This window comes from Aythya marila (genome assembly GCF_965140915.1).
Source record: "Aythya marila genome assembly, chromosome: 23".
Lineage (NCBI taxonomy): Eukaryota > Metazoa > Chordata > Aves > Anseriformes > Anatidae > Aythya > Aythya marila.
The window spans coordinates 4,810,934-4,831,536 of record NC_139064.1 but is presented as its reverse complement, the minus strand read 5'-3'; the positions used below and the strand labels follow the sequence as shown (position 1 = coordinate 4,831,536).

Below are 20,603 nucleotides of genomic sequence, written 5' to 3'. Positions count from 1 at the left end.
AATTAAAACTATAATTGCAAAACTAAATGGAAGAACAGCATCTCATGATGTTTTATTCGGGCTTTTTATTTTTAATTGGAATTGTTCTCATGCTCGCTAATTGACCAAACACAGCGAGTCACGGAGTCCTCAGTGCGAATTAGCAGAGCTCCCCTGTTCCTTTGGTCCCCTTCATGGACAAACAACAGGAGAGAGGCCCTGAGCTTGCCAGCACTGAATGGAAAAGTGGAGAGGGGATTTGACTTGAAAACCTGCCTTAAATATAAGAAAAAAGCATCCCTATTATTTTGCTTAGGGAGAAGGGCAGGTATAGATGCCTCATATTTCTCATACAATCTCATCACCACCTCTGAACAGTCGCTTCTTCTAATCATCTCTGAGAAACAGCTGCTATCAGCTCCATCCTACAGATGGGGAAACTGAGGCAGGGAGCAGCCAAGGAGGCTCCTCAAGTCCTGGCATCCCTGCGATGGCAGCTGAGGAGAAAACCCAGGCACCCTGCCTGATTTTCTCCCCCCAGGCGCCCATACACGCTGCTTTTGTCTTAAAGAAAAAAAAAGTGCCAATATTTCTTAAATACAGATAAAACCATAAAGCCTTGAAATTTCGAGCAGCTGTTGTTTTACGTCTTTATGAACTGTACTGATGCTTGTTATAAAAGGTCGATTTGCTGGCGGCACAGCGATACGACCCGGTTTACTACACATCCCTGCTTTTACACCACTTGAATATTTGCCACTGCAGCGGCACCGCCTGCGGTTCAGTCGCTGCCTGGATCGTTTCTGCACTCAGGCTCGAACCCCGTGATGGAGAAGATGCTCCCAGACAGGATAAAAGACAAGGCAAGGTTTCTAGCTGGTCTCAGCCCCTTGGGATTGCTGCACATGGTGGGGACCTGTTTGTGACACCCCCATACCACCCTAGGGGACAGACGCCCGTGCCCTTTAGCTCATGGGGCACGCATCCAAGCAGCACCGTAGCAAGCTGACACTCCACAGCACTCCTCCAAAAATAATAATAAAAAAAAAAAACAACTTAATCCTTGTTTCCACATCGAGCCCCAGCTGGGAAATTAAACCATGACCTTCCTCCACCTCCCTGCCTTTGGGTTACTGGTGTGCTCGCCGTTCCATTCCGTGTCCCCAACTGGCGCGCAGCACGGGGCACTGCTGCCATCCAAGCACCTGCCCCGCTTCCCAGCAGGTTTTGTATCTCAGAGTCAGAGAGCAGGAAGCTTGATTTTAGTTTTAATAGTTCGCAGAGAATTTGCAAACTGCCTGGAGTTCCCTGGAGAGGAAAGGTGCATGACTATTATGGGAATTGTTTGTTCTTACAATAAAAAGTGGTGAATTATCAACAGCCTCTGCTTAAAGCCGGGGAATTGTTCGCTGCGCATCTCAGATGACCTAGAAGTTGCCTGCAGATGGAGCCTTCATTTCTGCAAGGATTATGCTGAGCCTCCCTAGGAAAAAGGGTGGAGAGATGGAGAGGGACGCACCCAAAATCCAATATGGGAAAACCACAACCAGCCTGAAAAGCCTCCAGGTTTCCCCACCGCTACTTTTCCCACGTCTCTTTTCTGCAGCACAACGTAGGCGTAAGGACACAATTTTGGAAAGCAAAGAGCTTCCACCTGCCCTGGTGAAGACAGCAAGGCTTGGAGGCTCAGCCCACCTCATGCTCACCTGATAACAGGTCTGGAGGGACCTGGAAGCTGCTGGGAAGGGGGCTAACTCTGCAGGTGCAAGGAGATGGGGGCCTGGGGGTCTCATCTCTCTTTGGTCCCAGCCCCAAGGAGCCGTGCTGGAGGCAGGACAGCAGGGGACACCACGCCTGCTCCTTCCCTGGCCGCACAAAAACCACGCTGTGTGCCAGGAGTAAACCACGCTGGACATCCACCAGCAGCCACCACCTCCTTGCAACCCAAAACCACATCAAGGACCATGCAGGGACTTCTCCCTGCCCAGCAAAGCTCTGGTGCAGCTCCCCCAGAGGATGCCCTGCAGCCTCCCCACGGCGCTCCGGCACACCACCGCCCTGCTTGCTGTCCCCAAATCACCCTGCCACATCCTTGTAATGCTCCACGTTGGGTCGGTGTCTGCAATGCTTTTCCCAACTCTGAGCCCCAGGAAAAGGATGCTGGTGGCCCAGAGGCTGCAGAGGGGCAGCCGCAGGGGAATAGGGGTGCAGGGAAGAGGGGAACCCTTGGGAACAGCAGTGTGAGAAGAGATGGGGGGCTGAGGGGGAAAGGAGCTGGAGGCCAGGAGCCCTGGAGTGACTGTGGCAGGGAAAACTGAATTTGGGGAGGAAAAGGGAGGAGGTGAGAGCGTGGGGAAGATGCACCAGGGAGCAGGAGGGGATGCTGAGAAGGAAAAGGGGCAGAGAGAAAGGGCTTTGGGGACAGGGTTCCTCTAAGCACCAGCACTCGGAGTCCCACTGGGGGATGCTGAGTTTCCAACAGGAAGGCTGAACCCTCCCCGCTCCAGGGCTGGCTGCTTCACAAACATCCCCTCTCACAAACAGCGCAGAAAAGAGGCCAGAAGCTTAAAAAAATAAAAATAATAAAAAAAAAAAGGAAATCCAAGTCAGCCCTCTGCTGGTGGCAGTCTTGGCCGGCACCAAGCCCAAATGCTGTGGGGTCCCTGGGGTGGGGGCTCAGCCCCCTGCAGCACTCGCCCCCAGGCACTGTTTCTGCTCTGCCCTCCGCAAGCATCACCTCTGGGAGTCCCAAGCCCCACAGGTGACTGGCAAAAGGAATTCAGACAGCAAGGGAAGGAGCACCAGGGCCCGAGGCATCCCTCTGGGGGCTGTCCTCTCTTCTTTAGGCTGCCTTGCTCAGTCCAGCTCGGGTTAATCATCGTTGCAATGCAGTTAGTGAGAGCACGAGGAAAGGCACCCTGTGCTCCATCACAGCCCCCGTTCCCTGGGGTGATGGCAGCAGGGTCCCCACGTGGCCCCACTTGCAGGCACACAGTGGGGAGCCTGGCATGGGCAATGTCCCCAGGTGCTGCACAGCCACAGCCCTGTTTGGGGACGTCGGGGGGCTTATCTCTAGCGCTGGACACAAATCAAGCATCCCTCCGTGCCCACAGTGCCTGCGGGGCCTCCTGCAGCATCCCCTGGGGCTTTGCTGCACAGAGGGGCCACTGGGGAGCGGCATAACTCGCCGTACCCAATATCCCCACCATGCAGACAGACCAACAACCAAGAAACGGGGTGTGGGCACCACAGAACCTCGAGCCAGAGGCTGTTTCCCACCACCACCAAATGTTTCCCCTCCACAAAACCACGGACAGCCTGCCTGAGCCCCGCGCCTCCCGCGAGCAGAGCGGCCTCCGACCAAACCAGCGCCAGCTTCACAGCCCCAGGACGGCTCAGGTGCTAAGGGACAGTGTGACACACTCAGCTTGCCTGTGCCATCCCCGTGTGTGGCACAGGGAAGAGCCACTGCTCCCCACTGCAGCCCCGATACTCCGGGGTGGAGCGAGGGAGCAGCCAGCCTCGCGCTGTTGGGGCACGCTGCTCGCTGCTGCAGGGAAAGCAGCAGGCTGACTCCTCCAGACTCGCTCCTCTCCCTGCCCAGCATCCCCATGCTCCTTCCCCACATCCCTGGGTGCTTTCCCAGCCACCCAAACTGGCTCAGGCCCTCCCTAGGGTGCCTGGGCTGAAGCACAGCGCGACCCCGAGCCCCGACACGAGCTGAGCAGTGCCCACAGCTCTGGTCTGCTCCTCTGGCCTCAGTGCTGCGCTGGCTACTGAGAGCTGGTATCCTGCACGGGTAACGCAGTGGGCACACCTGTAACTCGCTCAGGAAATGAGAAGGGCTATCTGCTGCGCTCTGCAGCCCAGAAGCGGCCCGTCTGTGGGCAAGCTGCCTGCGTCTCTCCTACAGCACAGCGCGCGAGGGAAAGCATCCATCAGAATTCATAAGATGCACCCCTGGAGTAAAAGATTGATTTGATATTAACGGCTTCGTGCGGAGACTATAAAGTGATGGGGGCGAAGCGCTGACACCTCCGAGGCTCGGCAGCCCCGAGGACCCGCCGGCGATGCGGGCTGGCGCTGGCACGGCGCGGACCCCCCCTCGCTCCCCGCACGCACCGAGACAACTTCAGGCGCGGCAGCGGCGCTCAGTCACCGTCTGCCACCCCAGCCCCTTTGTCAGCACCTCGTCTGGCACCCGCAGCCCCCCGCCAGCCCCGGCAGGAGGCTGCCAGCCCCGCACTGCCACCGGTTCCCCCCTCCCTGGAGCTGGGGGTCCCCCGCCACGATGAGCCCCTGGGATGCGAAGTCTCCAGCCAGTCCCAGGACTCTCCGGCAGCCCCGCTCGGCGCACGGCCACCCCATAAGGCGCAGACAAGACCTCGCCATGCCCACCCCAGCACCCCGAACCCCCCTCCCCAAAAGGCAGAAAGGCAGCGGCTCCTACCTGAGCGTGGCACTCTCCCCTTGCCGCACAGTCACGTTGTCCATAGCTTTGGGGAAGGTGGCATCTCCGCTGCGCACGGGCACTCCTGCGGGCACAAGGAAGAGCAGCCTGAGACAGAGGACGACTAGGCACCTCCAGGGCAGGGCTAAGCACCCACCGACCCCCATCCTGGGCAGCAGGGACTTTTCCACCAGGCAAAAAACACACCCGACAAGGCCACCAGGAGCGAAAAGGGGGGAGAGGAGGGAGGGGGTGCGTGTGTGTGGGGACGGGGGGGAGCAAAACCACCGGGGCAGGCGCGGAGGCGAGCGATGCGGAGCTCCACGGAGATCAGGAGAGCCCCTGGAAAGGCAGCCTGCGAGCACTGAGCCTGCCGAGCGGCATCCGGAGGGAGTCCCCAGTATCCTTGGGTGAGGGAGGAGGACGAGAGGGCCGGGGGGAGGAGGAAGAGGAGGAGAGAAGGTGCAGAGCAAGAGATGAAGGTCACAGATCTGTGCCTGCTCGAGACGCTACTTTAAGATTCAGCCGGGCACGCGCTGCGGAGATCTGGCATCAAAAGTTTATAACCCGAGGAGGAAACGTAAGTGTCTCCGGCAGGAAAGGGAGGGCGGCCATAAAAGCAGGCTGGGGGAGCAAAACGGGCTCGGAGTTGGGTCGCCGGCTGGCTGCTGCTCTTTTGTTTGAATAAGAGAGGGAAAAGGAAAAAAAAAAAAAAAAAAAAAAAAACAGAGAAGAAAAAAAAAAAAAGCACAAGCTCCCCAAATGCCGATTCTGACGCAAGATCGAAACTTCCCCGCGGAGCTGCAGGCGACGTCCCCACCGCGCTGCTCCCCCGGCTCCTCCGAGCGGGTCCCGGAGCCTCAGAGGAGGAGGAGGAGGAGGAGGAGGAGAGCCTGGAGGTGAAGGCTCCTGAGCACTCAGCGCAGCATCCCAGCCCCGTTGGCGCGGCTGGCCGCGAGCATCCCTGCGCGGCAGGCAGGCTGACTGCCCGGGGTTGTCATGGCAGCGGCTCCATCGCTGACCGCCACTTTGGCTCCCGCACCCCCCGAGCAGTGGTGCTGCTGGTGCTGGTGCTGGTGCTGTGCTTGGCAGGGCGAAGGATGCCCTCTCCAAGCCCCGGGATGCTGCACGCCCCCCGCTCCAGCCGGTTCGGCCCCCGCTGCAGCGCAGGGGGGGAGCTGCACCGCTGCGCTGCCGCCTCCCCAAAAAAAAAAAGCACAGCGGGGGCTTCCCTGCGCACCCCAGCGGGTGTCTCTCATCAGGTACCTGTTGATGCTGCGCCCTCCCCGGTGTGTGAGGGGCTGGGGTTGTTTTCTCGCTGTGTGTGTGGCAGAGAGGGGCTGGGAGGATGCCCGCGGGCAGGGGAAGGGGTGTCCTGGTGCCCCACAGCGTGGGGAGGGAGCCCCAGGGCACCCCCTGCCCTGTCCCTGCTCCCTGCCCTGCCCTGATGTTGCAGGAGGCAGCCCGAGGGCTTCACAGCTCGCACCAGGACATCAACAAACTCTTGGGTTACAAAGCCCAAAATCTCCCTTTACCTCCTCAAAAAGCAGGTGGGGACACCGAGACCCCGGTGGCCACCCGGACACATCCCTGTGCCCACCTAAAGGGGCTCAACGCCTCGCTGCTGCCTCCCTGCACCGCACTGCACAATGAGGGCTGGACCACGACAGCTTCGTTGGGTGCCTCGATCCAAAGGGCACCCCCCCGGGCTGCTGGGTGAATTTTGGGAAGGGGATCAAGCCCCTGCAGGGGCTACAGCAGGAGTGTAAGGGCCAGAGGAAGAGCTTTAGCTAATTTGTGGACCCAACCTGGTCCAGAGACCCATGCACGGCTACTAAAACTGATGGAGGAGAGATGTGCAAGGGTTATTTTGTGCTCCCAAGCCTAATTATCAGCATAGCAGGTCCACTGTGTACAGCAATGGGACGCAGAGACCCTAAATAGACCCCTAGCCAAAGGCTGGTGCTGCAGAGCCACACGCTGGCTCCCGGCACCGGCGATGGCTGCAGGCACCAGAGGGATGCTCGCTGCAGCCTGGATAAATAGGGCACTCAGGAGCCGAGAGCAGGAGAAAGCACCGAGAGAAGCAGGGCTAAGTTTTCCACCAGAAAGCTCTCCGTTTCCCAAAAAGTTGACTTGACCCTGACCATGCACTCAGCGCTGGGCATGCTTTGGGGTGGAGGAGGGACACCCCATGTCCTGCCCGCTCTGTTCCCCACGGAGGAGCCGTGCCTGCAGTGGGAAGGAGGCAGCACGAACCCACTGCGGCTCCCCACCAGCAGCAGAGCCTGACCCCGGTGCTGCCGAGCCTCTTCCAGCAGCAGGATGAGCTCCAGGGGGAGGATGCTGCCGGGGCCAGCAGCTCAGCTGGGTGAAATGGTGTTTACCCCTTGGGATAGGAAGCTGTGGGCGCAGAGTGCGTGCAGCAGGAAGCCTGCCAGAGACGGTGTAGTTCACTAAAGGGGAGATTTAAAGGGGAAAAAGCCTCTCTGCCTCAGCAGAACATCCTCTCCTGGCCCATCACAAACACCTGCGGGTCCCACTGGTCACCGTCACCTCTGGTGTCAGACAGGAACGTCCTGGCACGTGCGGGAGAAAAGGGCAAAGGGAAGACTTCAAAATGCAGGAGGCTGCAGATCTGAGATCCAAACACGGAGCTGGAAGGCAGGGAAGCAGAGGCAGCTTTGTACCTAGACAGTCTGCAGACCTGAGGTCGTACGGGGTATTCTGCAGGTGGCCTCAGCTCAGGTCCGTGTCTAATAATATCACGCAGCTGAGAGGGACTTGGAGGCTGGCACGAGCCCTGGGGGCATCAGGCATATGGCCGTGGCAGATCCTGCTCCTCACGGTGACGTTAACAAGCCCTGACCTTCTCTCATCATCCCAGAGGCTCAGAAAGAAACCGAGACTGCAAGGACGAGTCCCTCCACCTCCCCGTCGCCAGCTTCCCGGCCGATTGTCAATCTCAGCTTTTATTAGTGGCGCAGTTTGGCCTCCATCTCCCTTGGAGATTTCTCCCTCGTTGCTCTAATCAGGAGCTTGCAAATGTCAAGAGTACAGGCCTAGAAGTAATTAGTCAGGGACTGGAGCCCGGTGGCCATGGAGCCGCTCGGCAGCACTGCTCTGCACCGCACCACGAGCAGCCTGCAGGCTCTGGGACCCACACGTGGCCACGTTGGACTTCAGTCTCCAGCCTCTGATTATTTCCCCCTGCTGCACACAGCTCAGGGAAGCACGGAGGTGCTGTTTGTGCAGCAGGGAGCGAGTTTGGCTTCCTTGAGATCCAACGCGGTGAGAGGTGGGGAGACCCCAGGGCACCAGGACCCTACGCACCTGGCCACCAAGCATCACCACCAGCACTTTTCAGGACACTGCTTCATCCAAATGAGATAAAAAAGCCCCCAAAGCTTATTGCTAACTCCTCTGCAGCAAGACACGGGCACTCACAGCCCATGAAAGCAGGTTGGGACAAGGGAAACATGGACACAGCTGCAGCAGCAAGCGAGCAGTGGGTACAGCGAGCCACCGAGTCCTCACCAAAAACCCCCATCAGGCAGAGAAAACTGCAGATATTCAGGGCAAGGTCACGGGAAATAGCTTCTTTTTTTTCTTCCAAGCTGAGCCTTGGTTCCCTCAGCCATTCTGCCCCGTTGCGATGGAAGGGGTTAAAGCTTCACCCAGGAAAGAAAACGCCAGCAGAGCTGCAGGGGAGAGCAGTCCTCGGAGGACGCGGGCTTGTTTAATCAAAGAGCTAATCCTCGCTCGCAGGGCTTCGCCCCCAGCGCTGGTGGAAGTGGAAGTTCTCCAGATCTCCCTCCGGAGCCCCCAGAGAAGATTTTTTTCTGCTCTCGAGTCCCCTGCTCGCAGACAGCTGCTCAGTGCTTCCTAAAATTGGGGCTGCCTTAACGGAGAGCCTGGCTGGGGCACGAGGAATTTCTCTTCTGGGACAGCGTGGGCACGGCAGCTGGCCAAGGCGCGCATCGAACCTGGAGCCTGGTACCCTGCTACATGCAGATGGCGTCTGGGCTCGGGGCTACGGGGTTTTTAACTAATATCTCTCTGCACTACTGCCCCCCCCTCGCTTCTCTCCCACCCCCTCTTTCTCTCCCTCCTTCTCTCCATCTGTCCCTACCCCCTTCCTTCTCCACCTTTTCTCTTGCACACTTGCAGCTGCTAATTTTTACCCGGCGGATTTGGCAACTCATCCCAACACCTCTTCCCCCACACCCTGCCCTGCTTCTTGCTTTCCCCATTTGCTCGTTTCTTCCCCCAAAAAACGAGTACTCGATACCTCGAGCCCAGGAACAAGAGGACTGGTGTGCGTTTGGGGACACGCAACCGGCACGGCGCGAGCAGCACCGCAACCAGCACCCTGACCTCCACCCCTGAGCACACAGCATCCCTCTGAACCCCACAAGGAGCAGCAAAAAGCACCATCCGAGCCCTTTCTCCCCATGGAAAATGCCCTTCCAGGATGAAAGCCTTCCCAAAGCCACCCAGCAGCTGGCCTGGCCGCTGCCCAGCTGCTCGCACACCAGCAGCTCGCCATGCACAGCGCGTCCACCTCTCCTCCCCTCCCCGTCTGTCACCCTCGGCTCTATCGGGCAGGATTTATTTATTCCACTTAATTTTTCCAGTTGTTTTATCTTGTTTTATCTTCACACTAAATCAGGATTTCTCCGCAAACCGAACTTTTATTTTCCGTGCTGTTACATTTAATGCATTTTATCGCATGAATTTAGCAAAAAAGCGCTGAGGTAATTGTGAAAAAAATGCAGCCTATTCTTCAAATTGATCGCGGGGCTCGAGCTCGCCTCGGCAGAAAATGCAAAGTCGAGCCGAGCTGCTCAGTCATCCCCTCATTCTGCTTGAACCTCGCAGCTGCAGGGATGCAGAGGAGATTTTGGGGGGTCTGGCTGGCTTAGCACACTCCCACCGTGCCATAAAGTGCGTGTAGACAAGCTGGGAGGCAGCTAGGACTAAACCACAGCACCACCAGACCAAATTTGCTCATATTTTGGTGGAGCCATGGGGCAGACAGACCGGCGGAGCTCGCCATCCCTCTGGCACCGTCCTTCTGGCACCGTCCCCGTGCCCTACACGCAAGCACAAATCCTCCCAGCTTCCATAAAACCCTCTGAAAAAGGTTTTATGGAAGCCAAGCCCAGCCTCGGGTCGTGCTTAAGCCACGGCGTGGCAGGTCGGGGCTCAGGAGGACGTGCAAAGCCAGGCTCAACTTCTCCCCGATGGCTGTTGGTTTTAATGGGATTGCTTTACACTTAATGCTCAGCGTGCAGCTGAAATCCCCGGCTGAAGCAGAGACATATGGCACGCTCGAACCACAGGAAAACCTGACAACCGAATTTCTAAAAGGAGGCAGCTCTGACGACACCCACCTTGCAGAGTTAAAAGCAGCCTCCCCATTACACCGAATATTAAAGAAAAAAGAAATCCTGAAAACACTCCGCGCTGCTCAAGCAGACCTCAAAGAGGCTGAGAGATGCCCAGGTAACGCAGAGCCGTGCCGAGCCCATCACAGCATCGCTCACAAAGCTTCAAACTTGAGGGTTTCATTTTCCAGCAGCATTTCTGACAACAGTCCAGGATTTTATTTTATTTTTTTTTCCCAAGGAAAGCAAAACGTTAAGATTTTTTCTTTCCGATGCCAAGATTTGTTGTTGCTATTGCTGTTGGTATTTAGCGCGTTTGGGCAAGTTTTCAGCTCCCATGTGGGCTTTTCCTTAAAATCCCACTCTCAAGGGAAGGGGCAGGGGGTGATTACAGATGTGACATTTCCCTTCGTTACCAAAGCATTTCCATATGAAAACACATGAAAGCTCAGCCCCCTACACTGAGAACGTTGTTTTGAAAAAAAATCACCAAACAGAGCAACAAAAACATTACAATTCCTCAGCAGCTTGTGCAAACGGCATCGTCTCTGCTTTACAGGCAGACCACGGTGTGACTGAACTGGGGTTTGGGCAACTGAACCCTCCTGGGATTCCAGGGGTCTGGACTCCTGGGGTAATTACACTGCACAATGGCTTTGGCTGTTTTACCCCACTGTATTAGGGCATTGCAAACCCACCCCACAGCACTGCAACCCCACCCCATGGCACTAAAATCCATCCCATAGCACTGCAACCCCACCCCACAGCACTGCAAACCCATCCCATAGCACTAAAATCCATCCCATAACACTGCAAACCCACCCCATATCACTACAAACCCACCCCATTATGATATTACAAACCCACCCCATTATTGCACTGCAAACCCACCCCATAGCACTACAAACCCACCCCATCACCCTGCCCAGCCCCTGCTGGCAGCACCTGAGGGAGCTGCAGATCCCTGGGGCTCCACAAGCCCTATCCCAAATCCCACCCCACGCACGACCCCAGGAGAGCTGGAGGAAACCCTTTTGGGACCACTGCCCCCAGCAGACTCCACGCCACCGCCAGCAGGGTGGGATGACCAGGCATGGAAAAATCCGACTGGGGACAGAAGGAAGGATTTGGAGCAAGTGGAAAGAAGAATTAGATAAGAGAAAAAAAAAAAAACATGGAGAAAGAAAAAAAAAAGCTCTGGTGCCACCCCCCAAGGCTGTTGCTTTTCCATTCCGGGGCTGCTCGGGGGAAGCTGAGCGTGAGGCAGGTACCTGTGTGCGCACTGCCCCTGCCGTGCCGTGGCCCGGTGTCCTATTTAGAGCAAGCGGAGCAGAAAGTAGGTTATGCACAGCAGAGGCTGAGGAGCTCCTGCAAGCAGGGCAGAGGCACCGCCAGCTCCCGTCTGCTCCAGCACAGGGCTGCAGCGTGGTCTGGTGGCCCCAGAGCCGAAAAGGTGGAGAGAGAAGGGAGGCAGCACCCGGGAGGAGGTTGGGCATGGGGTGGACGTCTCCAGCTGAGGACACCCCAGGGGACCAGGAGCACAAATGGGTCTGAAAGCTGCAAGGTGCAGGAGTTCAAACGAGATGTGCAGGTGGGAGTGAGCTCTGAGAGCAAAGCCACGCTGGGGTGAACACGGTTTCTCCATCACTTCAGCCGTGCCCCTGGACCTCCTGGTGCCTACAATCTGCAACAAGGTGTTGGGGCACAAAGACACTCCCAAATTAGTCCAGAAGTCAGAGAAACACAGGAGAAGAGGATCTTGGCCAGAAATGGCTCGGCACTGCTCAGCATGGGCACGCAATGTGAATTCGAGTCTGCCTGTTAGAGACTAGAAATGAAAAACGGGAGCTGGGATTTATTCCTGAGCCCACCAGGGGCTCGCTCAGGTGCCCACATCAGCCCAGTGGAGCAAAAACGCTTCGTGCACCTCCTGGGAGCATTTCAAGGCTCATTTTATGGATGCTCACAAAGCGCTTTGTGAGCTCTTAACCGAATGAATGGAAGAACAAATAAATAGATAGTGCGGCGCCCTGTTCATCTTATTTCTAAATATGATACCATCGCATAGCCTCCAGGCTTATTTACAAAATACAGAGACGTCTAAATGATCAGAGCACAGTTGTGCCACCTACGCTGGATGCTGCAAGAGGGAAACACCAGGCTCTCGGCTGCCCTGGGAGACTCAGAAACGCTGCCCCCAGCACACGTTTGGAAGGCCAAAGAAAGGAAAATCAGCTCTGCCCTCTCTCCTCGGCACACTCTGCCCTTTTTTCCTACCCAGGTGCCATGAGAGCCACCAGTCTCGGTGCTGACTGGGCAGGCACAACCGACTGCTGTGCTCAGGACAGGAGGACCAGGCACCCTCTGCCCCGGGCTGAGCACCAAGCACATCCCCAGGCCACGCAGGCACCTCTGTGTGCACACCCTGGAGCCCTGCACACCTCGCTTTGCCAGCCCAGAGCAAACCTCAGGCTGCCGAGGCATCGACAGAGCAGCCGAGACAGCAAGATCTAAAGATAAAGAGGGAGGGAGGGAGGGGAAAATATAACTGACTAATTATAGGGAAAGGGATGGGAGCTTGAAAACCTGATTTTTCCCTGCAAGCAACAGCTTCTGCCCTGCGGCAGGAGAGCAGAGGCACCGAGCTTCGTGCTCCCACCCTGCACCATCCTCTCCTCTTGGGCAGGATCATCCCAAACGTCCCCATGGAGCAACACAGCCCCATAAAACAGGGGGAAGTGCACCCGTTCCCCATCCCTGCACAGCACTGAGATGCTGCTGGGCACAGCCAGGGGTTGTGTTATGCTGGTAAAGGTCTCAGCACCTCTCCTCAGCCTGCCTCAACCACCCAAGCCTCGTGGGCTGCAAGTCCCCGGAGAAATAAAAATTCTCCACATTTCCAGGCTCTTCTCTCTGCAGCCAGTGCAGAAGATGCTTTTTCCCCTTTGAAATTCTTCTAAGGGCTGAAGCACTGGGGAAAAGGGGAAAAAAAAAAAACAGGTGAGGGAAGGATCTCAGCTCCTGCAAGGTCTGGAGAAGTTCCTGGGGAGTTTGGTTTGAGCAGCGAGTGCCAGGACCTGCGCCGCGCGTGCCGCTGCTGATTTATTCCCAGTGGCACTGGGCACGCTGAGATAAATATGCAAGCTGCAAAGCCGAGGTGTGACTGCGAGCGTCTCCATCTTCCCGGGTCAGCTTTAATTCATCTTTTAGAGTCAGCCTGGCCTGAGCCACTCGCTCCCGACTCCAACCCAATTCTCTTCAAAGCCCAGGTCTGCCTGGAATCTGGGATTTAAATCTAGGTTTGCAGCGAAGAAAACTAAGCATGCTTTATGAGCAGGAGTAACCTTGGGGGAGGGTTTGACTGCAGTTTCAAAGGCTGAGCAAGGTTTTTGTACACAGCACCGGCTCCGTTCTGCTCGCTGTCAGCAATCCCTGCTATCTCCGCGCTGCTGACAACCCGACAATCTCCGATGCCGCAGCAAGGAAACAACCCGCAGGCTGCAAAGCCTGTTAGCCCGTTTGGCACGGAGGATAACGAGGCACGAAAAGACAAAGGCAGCCAAAAACGTTTGGGGAAACGAAAGGCTCGCCCAAGAGCATCCTGAAAGCCCAGTGCCCATCCAAGGGCTCCGCTCCTGCAGCATCCCTGCCTCCGAGCATCATCCTCGTGCCTCGGAGCACCCGGAGCTGGCACCACGAGGTTGGGTCACCCACAAACACCCCAGGCTCGAGGCTGGAAGGTGCAGGACACCCCGATCTCTTCATCCCCAGGTCCGGGTGTCAGATGAGGTGATGAGCCACGAGCCCCATTACTCACCCGCCCTGCCCGCGTCACCTCCCGTGTGCTGTTACTAGAGCTGGCATTTGTCACGTTAAGCAGCTCTTGTAGCAGAAAGCAGAGCCGCCAAGGAAAATACAAGCGTTGCAGATGGGTGGCATTTGCCTCCTAACTGCTTTATTTTTATTTATTTGTGGTTTTCGCTCCCATCTCCTTCACCCTTTCGGGGTGTCCCTGTGATTGCTGCATGCCGCTGTCCTGATGAGCAGCCTCTTGCTAACTTCTCCTGGGCCAGGAGCACTCTCCTGTTCATTGTTGTTCCTCTGTCGCTACAAATTGGCACTTCTAAAGAGATTTCCAGGCCGAGCATTAACCCCCTCTGGAGCCCAGCCACATAAACACAGGCGTTATTTGTCAAACGAGAGGGAGGCAGTCAAGCTGCGGGGAAATTTAAGTGACTTGTCTGAAACGGCGCGGAGGAACAAGCACGGAGGAGTCGAGACAGACATCCCTAAATGCCACCCGACCTGCTTCCCTCCTCCCAACCCGAGGAAGAAGCCCTGCAAGCCTCAGCCTGCCCCATAAATCAGGAGACACGGGCTCCCCTTCCGAGCTGGAAATAGGACCCAGGAGCCCTGACATCGCACGGCCATATTTAAGCACAAAACAAGGTTTTCCTCTAGTTGCAGATTCCAGCCCAAACTCCTTTTAGAAAAAGGTTTGCAGAGGTTTTATTTATTGTCAACTTCTGGATGATAAAATGAGGCCACGGCGAGTCCTATTTATTTCCCCCTAGCAGGAATCGGAGGGGCTGAGATGGGAAACAAATGAAGGGCTCCAGCACTGACCCTGGGCTCGTGCTGGTTTGCAGACCGCTGGGTGATTATTTTATAATAGCTGATAGCATCTGTGATTTAATGCAGCTGTTAGAAATTAGCAAGGACTCCATCGAAAGCGTCCCAGTCACTCATGATAACAGGCTAATAAATCATTCCCCCAGTGCTCCCTGGCATTTATGGTTCTATTTTAGAGATGCAAAGCATAGATCCGGCTGCTCTCCCGGATTTATTTTTATTTATACTTTTAATAACGCAATTAAATAAATAAATTTAGGATGTTGTGACTCTGTTGCCAAAAACAGCACCGATGCGAACTTCCCCTGCATGACTTCCCTTCGTTATTTTCTCCCCACCAGCCAATTAAAGGGAAAACAAATGGCTGCGAGGCTCCTCAAAGATATTGTTCCCGGTGCGTGGGGTGAAAACCTCACCCCCTGGAATCCAGGGGAGGCAGGAGGGGAGCAGGAAGAGCGAGGAGAGCTCTAGATGCCACGTTTCATTTCATCCTGTTGCCCCATCTTCCACTAGCCACCGAGCCCAGCTTTGGTATTTTCTCCCAGGGCACTGATTTGGGGCATTCACTGAGCTCCTGCAGCTGGGGTCAGCAGCAGCACCCCCTAAATCTACCTCTGGTTGTGCCCTGGGCACTTAAAAGCCTCATCATCATAGGATGGCTGATGCCAGGGCAGAAGGAGGACAGCCCCACCAGGCTGGCCATTCTGGCACATCATTCTCCAAAAAAACACATCACTTTGGTGTCCGCCATGCCCTGTCCATGCCCCTCTGAATAAACCCAATGCAATTCCATCTGCTGCCCGGGGTGATGTTCCCGGTGCAGGCATCCTGCTCCCGAGCACCACTCTGGGTCCCGGAGGACTCCCCAAACCTCCCAAGCGATGCACCGAGGAGCAGCGCATCCCTCGCCCTGTCTACCACCGACCCCGACAAGCCCGGGAGCCTGCCTCTGCCTTGACACACTCATTTCTGCACCTACACACGTGCCTGCTCTCCCGAGGCACGCAAGCCTTCAAAACATCTCGCTGATGGACTCGCCGGAGCTCTCGGGTCCTGTCTGAGCTGAGCCTGGAGGCAGGAGGGCTGTGAGCAGTGGGGGGGATGCACCCATCCCTCCGAAGGGTCCCCACGCATCTCCCCTGCTTTTTTTTGGGCTGATTTCCTCCCAAGATGAGTTCATTTTGGATAATGTTTTTGAGCTTCTGTAAGGTTCCTGCTTTTTTTTTTTTTTTTTTAAATAATTCTTTAAAATGAACCTTCTCTGATCTTTCCCATGGCCAGTTTGCTTTCTCACAGGGAGCCCGGTGAGCTCAGACAGCCCCAGCTGCATTTCAAGGTCAGCTCATCTCGGGGGGCTCAGCACCGGGAGACCCCCCACGTCCTGGTCCCAGGTGGGAGGCGAGCCCCCGGTGCCTCCCCTCGGCACTGCCGACCTTGCTCCGCTCCACTGCGACCCACCGAGATAAATACTGGGAGTAAAGAACTGCTGCTCCCCTGTCACCCCGGAGTACTTCTGGTTAATAAGGAGAAGGAGGCGATTCATTTCTCAGCCATGCACTCAGCTGTGCTACCAGCGAGTTCAGAGCAAGCCAACACCCGAAAGGATCTGCACAGACTTCACTGGGGCTGCATCAGATCCTTGTCGGGTCCATTTAAAATGCTCTAAGCATTTCCATCATATCCTCTCTTTTAAGTGGAGTTACAGTCAGAAAAATTACTCTGCATACACAGCCCCAGAGGTTTCATATTTCTTCTCCTGTGATGACAGTTCCCAACCAGATCTGCTTAATTTACAAGTTGGGAGATAGGGCTGCTCCCCCCCCTCCCCTTACCCCTTAAAACTGCCAGCCCTGCAAATTCCCTGGAATCAAAATATTCGCCTGTCCTCCCAGCTCTGCCACCTCAGCACAGGATATACGGCGCTGGGCACGGCTCCTGGGACACGAGGGGACAGGAGAGGGAAACCCGGCTGGCTCCTGACCCCGGAGCTGCAGCGCTCGGGGACGAAGCCCCAGAGGTGGGTGCAGTGCCAGCACCCCGGGGACAAGGCGCTGAAGTCTTTGGGGATCTCGTGAAAAACTTGAGTGGAAAGCCACCACGTCTGGCTGTGGGTTTTATAATTAGAGAAACACGCTCTTTTTTTTTCCTGCAATTACCATTTAATATAATGGAATCTATCATTAAAGCCAGGGGTTCAGCTGCTCTGATCCTTTCCCGTTTAAATAAAGACAGGGGGAGGCTCTGGGAATCAACAGCACGCACAGGACAAGGGGAACGCAGGTAGTGCCAGCTCAGGACAGGGGCTCTGAGCACCTTTTCTTTCCTCCCCAAGTAAATTTTTTGGGTGCACGCATCTCCCATGGATGGAGAAGTCACAAGTCCAAACCTCACCTCTCCTGCAGCCTCCGCTGAGCTTAGCCCAGCTCCTGGCCTGATACCAAACGTCTCCATATGTCCCTCCCAGCCAGCAAGGAAGTGCTTTGATGTCTGCAAAACCCCATCAACACCGTCCTAAAAGAGCCAAGTCTAGCGAGGTATTCCCCTGGGCACAGCTGGACCTAATCCTGCGCCCAGGATCCAAGGCAAAAGTCCCAGTTATTGGGGTTAGGGTTAGGTTAGGGTTAGGATTAAGGTTAGGGTTGGGGTTAGGGTTAGTCCCAGTCCCTAGTACCAGTTATTCCCTTCCCCACCTCAAATTCTCTTCTCAGCACACAGAAGTGGAAAAGTCCTGATCTCAAAAGAAAGCTGAGGGCTGTGGTAAGCACTTTCAGCAATATTTTAATAATAAAAATTCTAATTAAATTTCTACACGTTTAAATACATTTGTCATGTATTTTCATTAATAACACAGTGCTGTCTTTAATGTGATAATCTTCTCGCCCTCTGCAAATAACAGCCCCAAACTCTCTGGCATACCCAGCACAGAGGGATGAACCAATTTTCCCTGGGCTGTGCTGCGGATCGGTGGCAGGGACCCACAGATCTCTACCGTGGTCAGTACAGGAGGGGATGGGGAGAGCAGACCCCGGAGCAAACCTTAGAGCAAGCCTCTAACAAGCTGGGATAATGCGAGTATTTTTCTTGCAGTTATTGCTAGGATAACGAGAGGCAGAGCAAGCGAAGAAGCAAGAGAGCAACAAGGATCAGAGGCCGTTCTCCAAAAACATCCAAACCTATTTTTCAAGACTGTCAGCATGCTAAAGACAAGCCACCAAGCTTGCTGGTGCTTTGAAGAAGAGCTCATAGGATCACAGAATATCCCGTGTTGGAAGGGACCCACAAGGATCATCGAGTCCAGCTCCTGGCACCCACAGCTCTGCCCAAAAATTCAGACCATATGACTGAGAGCATGGTCCAAAGGCTTCTTAAACTCCGACAGGCTTGGAGCTGCAGAGCTCCAGCTCTTCCTGCTAACGTAGAAGGCGAGATATGACCTGTGATGGGCCTCCATCACTTCTGTGACATCTTTCGAGAGGAAAAACTCTGGCTCTGACGACGAATTGCAGCCCCCCACTGATGGCTGCCTGCAGCAGGCTCACGTCGAGTAGCTGGCAAGGGCTCTTTTGCAGCTTTGTATTTATTTTATTAATATTATTATTATTATTTTTAACCGTGGAATCATTTTATTAATATTAATAAACCCACAGAAAGTGCTAATTTCCTCCATCATTCCCCTAATTACCTCTATTGAATTGTGAGGATCATCTGCATGAATAATGACTCCCCGTGCCTTTGCTTCGCTGTTCCGCCTCTGCTCGGCGAAGCCACCGACAAGGGCCGGATCCTGCACAGGGAGGAGGGAAGGGGCTTTTGAACCCCCCAGCTGCCTGCTGCATCCGTAATGGGGACTAATGGACTCCTCTGCAGCCTTAAAAGCCCGGCGGGGATCAGCGGGTTCACCCTGCACAAATAAAAGGGATGGGACAGGTCTGCTAAGGGCACGCGACTGCTCTAATGCTGGTTTGTGACGGACAGAGCCTCTCTCTGCAGCATCCAGACCTCCTGGCCGCCCCAATGGCAGCTTGGCTTTGACCAAAGCCAGAATCAAACCCTGGATTTTGGTCCCATGAGCAGGAACCAGCAGCATCCCGCAGGACATGTCCCTTGGTCACACTGGGGCCATGGGGCCAAAGATTGAGCAGAGGACCTTATACTAGTGATAACCGCTCCAGAAGCAGGAGGAAAGACCAAAATCGGAGCAATCCTTCCATTTCCTTTTATTAATCCCAAGACATTCTTCTTTCCAAAGTCGTCCATATGGCTCTGAGACCACACCTGGCAGTGACAGCTGCACAGCACCCTCTGGCTTGCTGGGGAGCCTTTGAAAGATGTGTGATGTCCTTGGGCAGGATCCAGCCCCCATAGCTACCTCCAAGCTTGTAGGACCAGAGGTCTGCCAGCACATGGGAGGCTGGCACCGAGTCCCCGCGATGGCACCACAATGTTCTGGCCCCATTTGGGCCCCTTCTCCTCCTGGTAAGTCCCCCAAAAGAGACAGGACGGGCACCCTCTGCCACCAGAAAATGTGATGCATGCAGGGGATCCCATAACCACCCTTGTTTTTATCATGGAAAAGCAGCGCCAACCAGCTGCTGGCTCAAACGGGGGAAAAAAAAAAACACGGGAAAACCATTTCCAATTCCCCCACCCCATATCACCTGCTGGGAGCATACTCTGCACGCACAGCACCCTTCAGCCACTGCCCCTAAAAGCAGAAAACCACTTCCCTCACTGGTGGGAGCCAGGGCCCTTCAGCACGGCTCCCACTTCACAGGAGAGCCTGCCTAGATCATATTTGTATTCATTTTCATGAACTTCCCATAAAAGTCACTAATAGAACACAATCTGCTAATTAAGTTTCACTCAGGAAGGCATTTTCACCTTAGATTAGCAGTGTCCTTGCACATTTTTTGCCACTAATGTACTAATAACATCTTATTTATCTTATAAATGAATTCCCTTAGACTTATCATTAAATTTGAGATATTAACGCGCGCAAATGAACCCGATGTGAAAGGAGGGCGAATAACTCCAAAGGGATGGAAACCACGAGTCCCATTTCCCTTCCTTTTTTACTGCTAGGGAAAAAGGCAGTGGGCTGGGAGCTCAGGGGAGCAATGCCCTACCTTTTATTGCTGCAGAGGTGAAAGGAAAGGCGAGGAGCCCTCTCCAGCACCCCAAATTCACTCCCCTTTCTCCAGCATGCACAGCTTCAGCACCCCAAATCTTTGCAGGGAGGTCTGCATCGAGTTGTTCCATGTCACAGAGCACCAAGATGCATTTCACCCCATCTCTGCTCATCCCAGGGGTGGGCACAGACATATAACCACACCAAAATTGGGTATATTGGCCACAGAGAATTGGTGTATATATATATAAAATATATATTGGGTATATAGAGCCACACCAAAAGCCAGCCCCCATGGCCCCAAGGACTCGCACCCCTCTCCGAGCTGCCCCATCTGTGCCTGCAGAGAGGCTGGCGAGAGGCTGGCTGCTGCACCTGCTTCCGAAAATGTGGCCTGGGTTTAAAATATTTGTCCGAGGGAGGGAGGAGGTGGGGGAGAGGCGTTCTTGCTCATGAATCTTGGCAGGATGCAGCTGCTGTCTGTGCTTCCCTGCAACTGGCTGGAAGATGGATCACGGAGGGGAGGCCAAGCTGCAAAATTTAAATCCAGATCTGCTTTGGCTCTCTGCTGTAAATCCCCCCGCTGCTAGAGCCGTGTTTTCTGCTCAGACATCCCCAAACCTTCCTTGTCCCCATCCCCAAGGGGGACAGACACATCACCACCACTCTGAGCATCGCACGGGGGCCGCTGCCACCTCCCAGCACCTGAGGACGCACCGAGCTGGGCATGAAGGAAGGAGATTTGCACTCTGCTGAGCCTTTTTGTCCCTCTTAGTGTAATTATTTAGGTTGCCTGGATCCAGTCCTGCCCCGGCTGAGCGAAACAAGAGCAGTGACAATTTTCCTTGTACCAGCCCTGAGGTGCTTCCTTGCCAACTTTGCAGAAGGAACCACCACCAGCCCCTGCTATTCCTGTGCTGCTCGTCCCGGAGCCGCGGCTCTTTTCCCACTTGTAATTGGACGAGGCAACATTGACATCCAGTGGCCGATCAGATTAATCGCAGTGGAGATGGAGGATTTCCTC

General features: G+C 55.1%; 1 protein-coding gene across 1 annotated transcript in view; it reads right to left on the bottom strand.

The window, feature by feature from the left end:
• LOC309886720 (opioid-binding protein/cell adhesion molecule homolog) overlaps positions 1-4,596 on the bottom strand; it is a gene marked incomplete at both ends in the record, with an annotated part of 99,408 nt that extends 94,812 nt beyond the window's left edge. The window contains one exon of the mRNA XM_082777853.1: positions 4,430-4,596. Coding sequence (XP_082633979.1) covers positions 4,430-4,596 — 167 coding nt within the window. The remainder of the gene's footprint in view (positions 1-4,429) is intronic.
• Between the last annotated feature and the right edge of the window lie 16,007 nt (positions 4,597-20,603).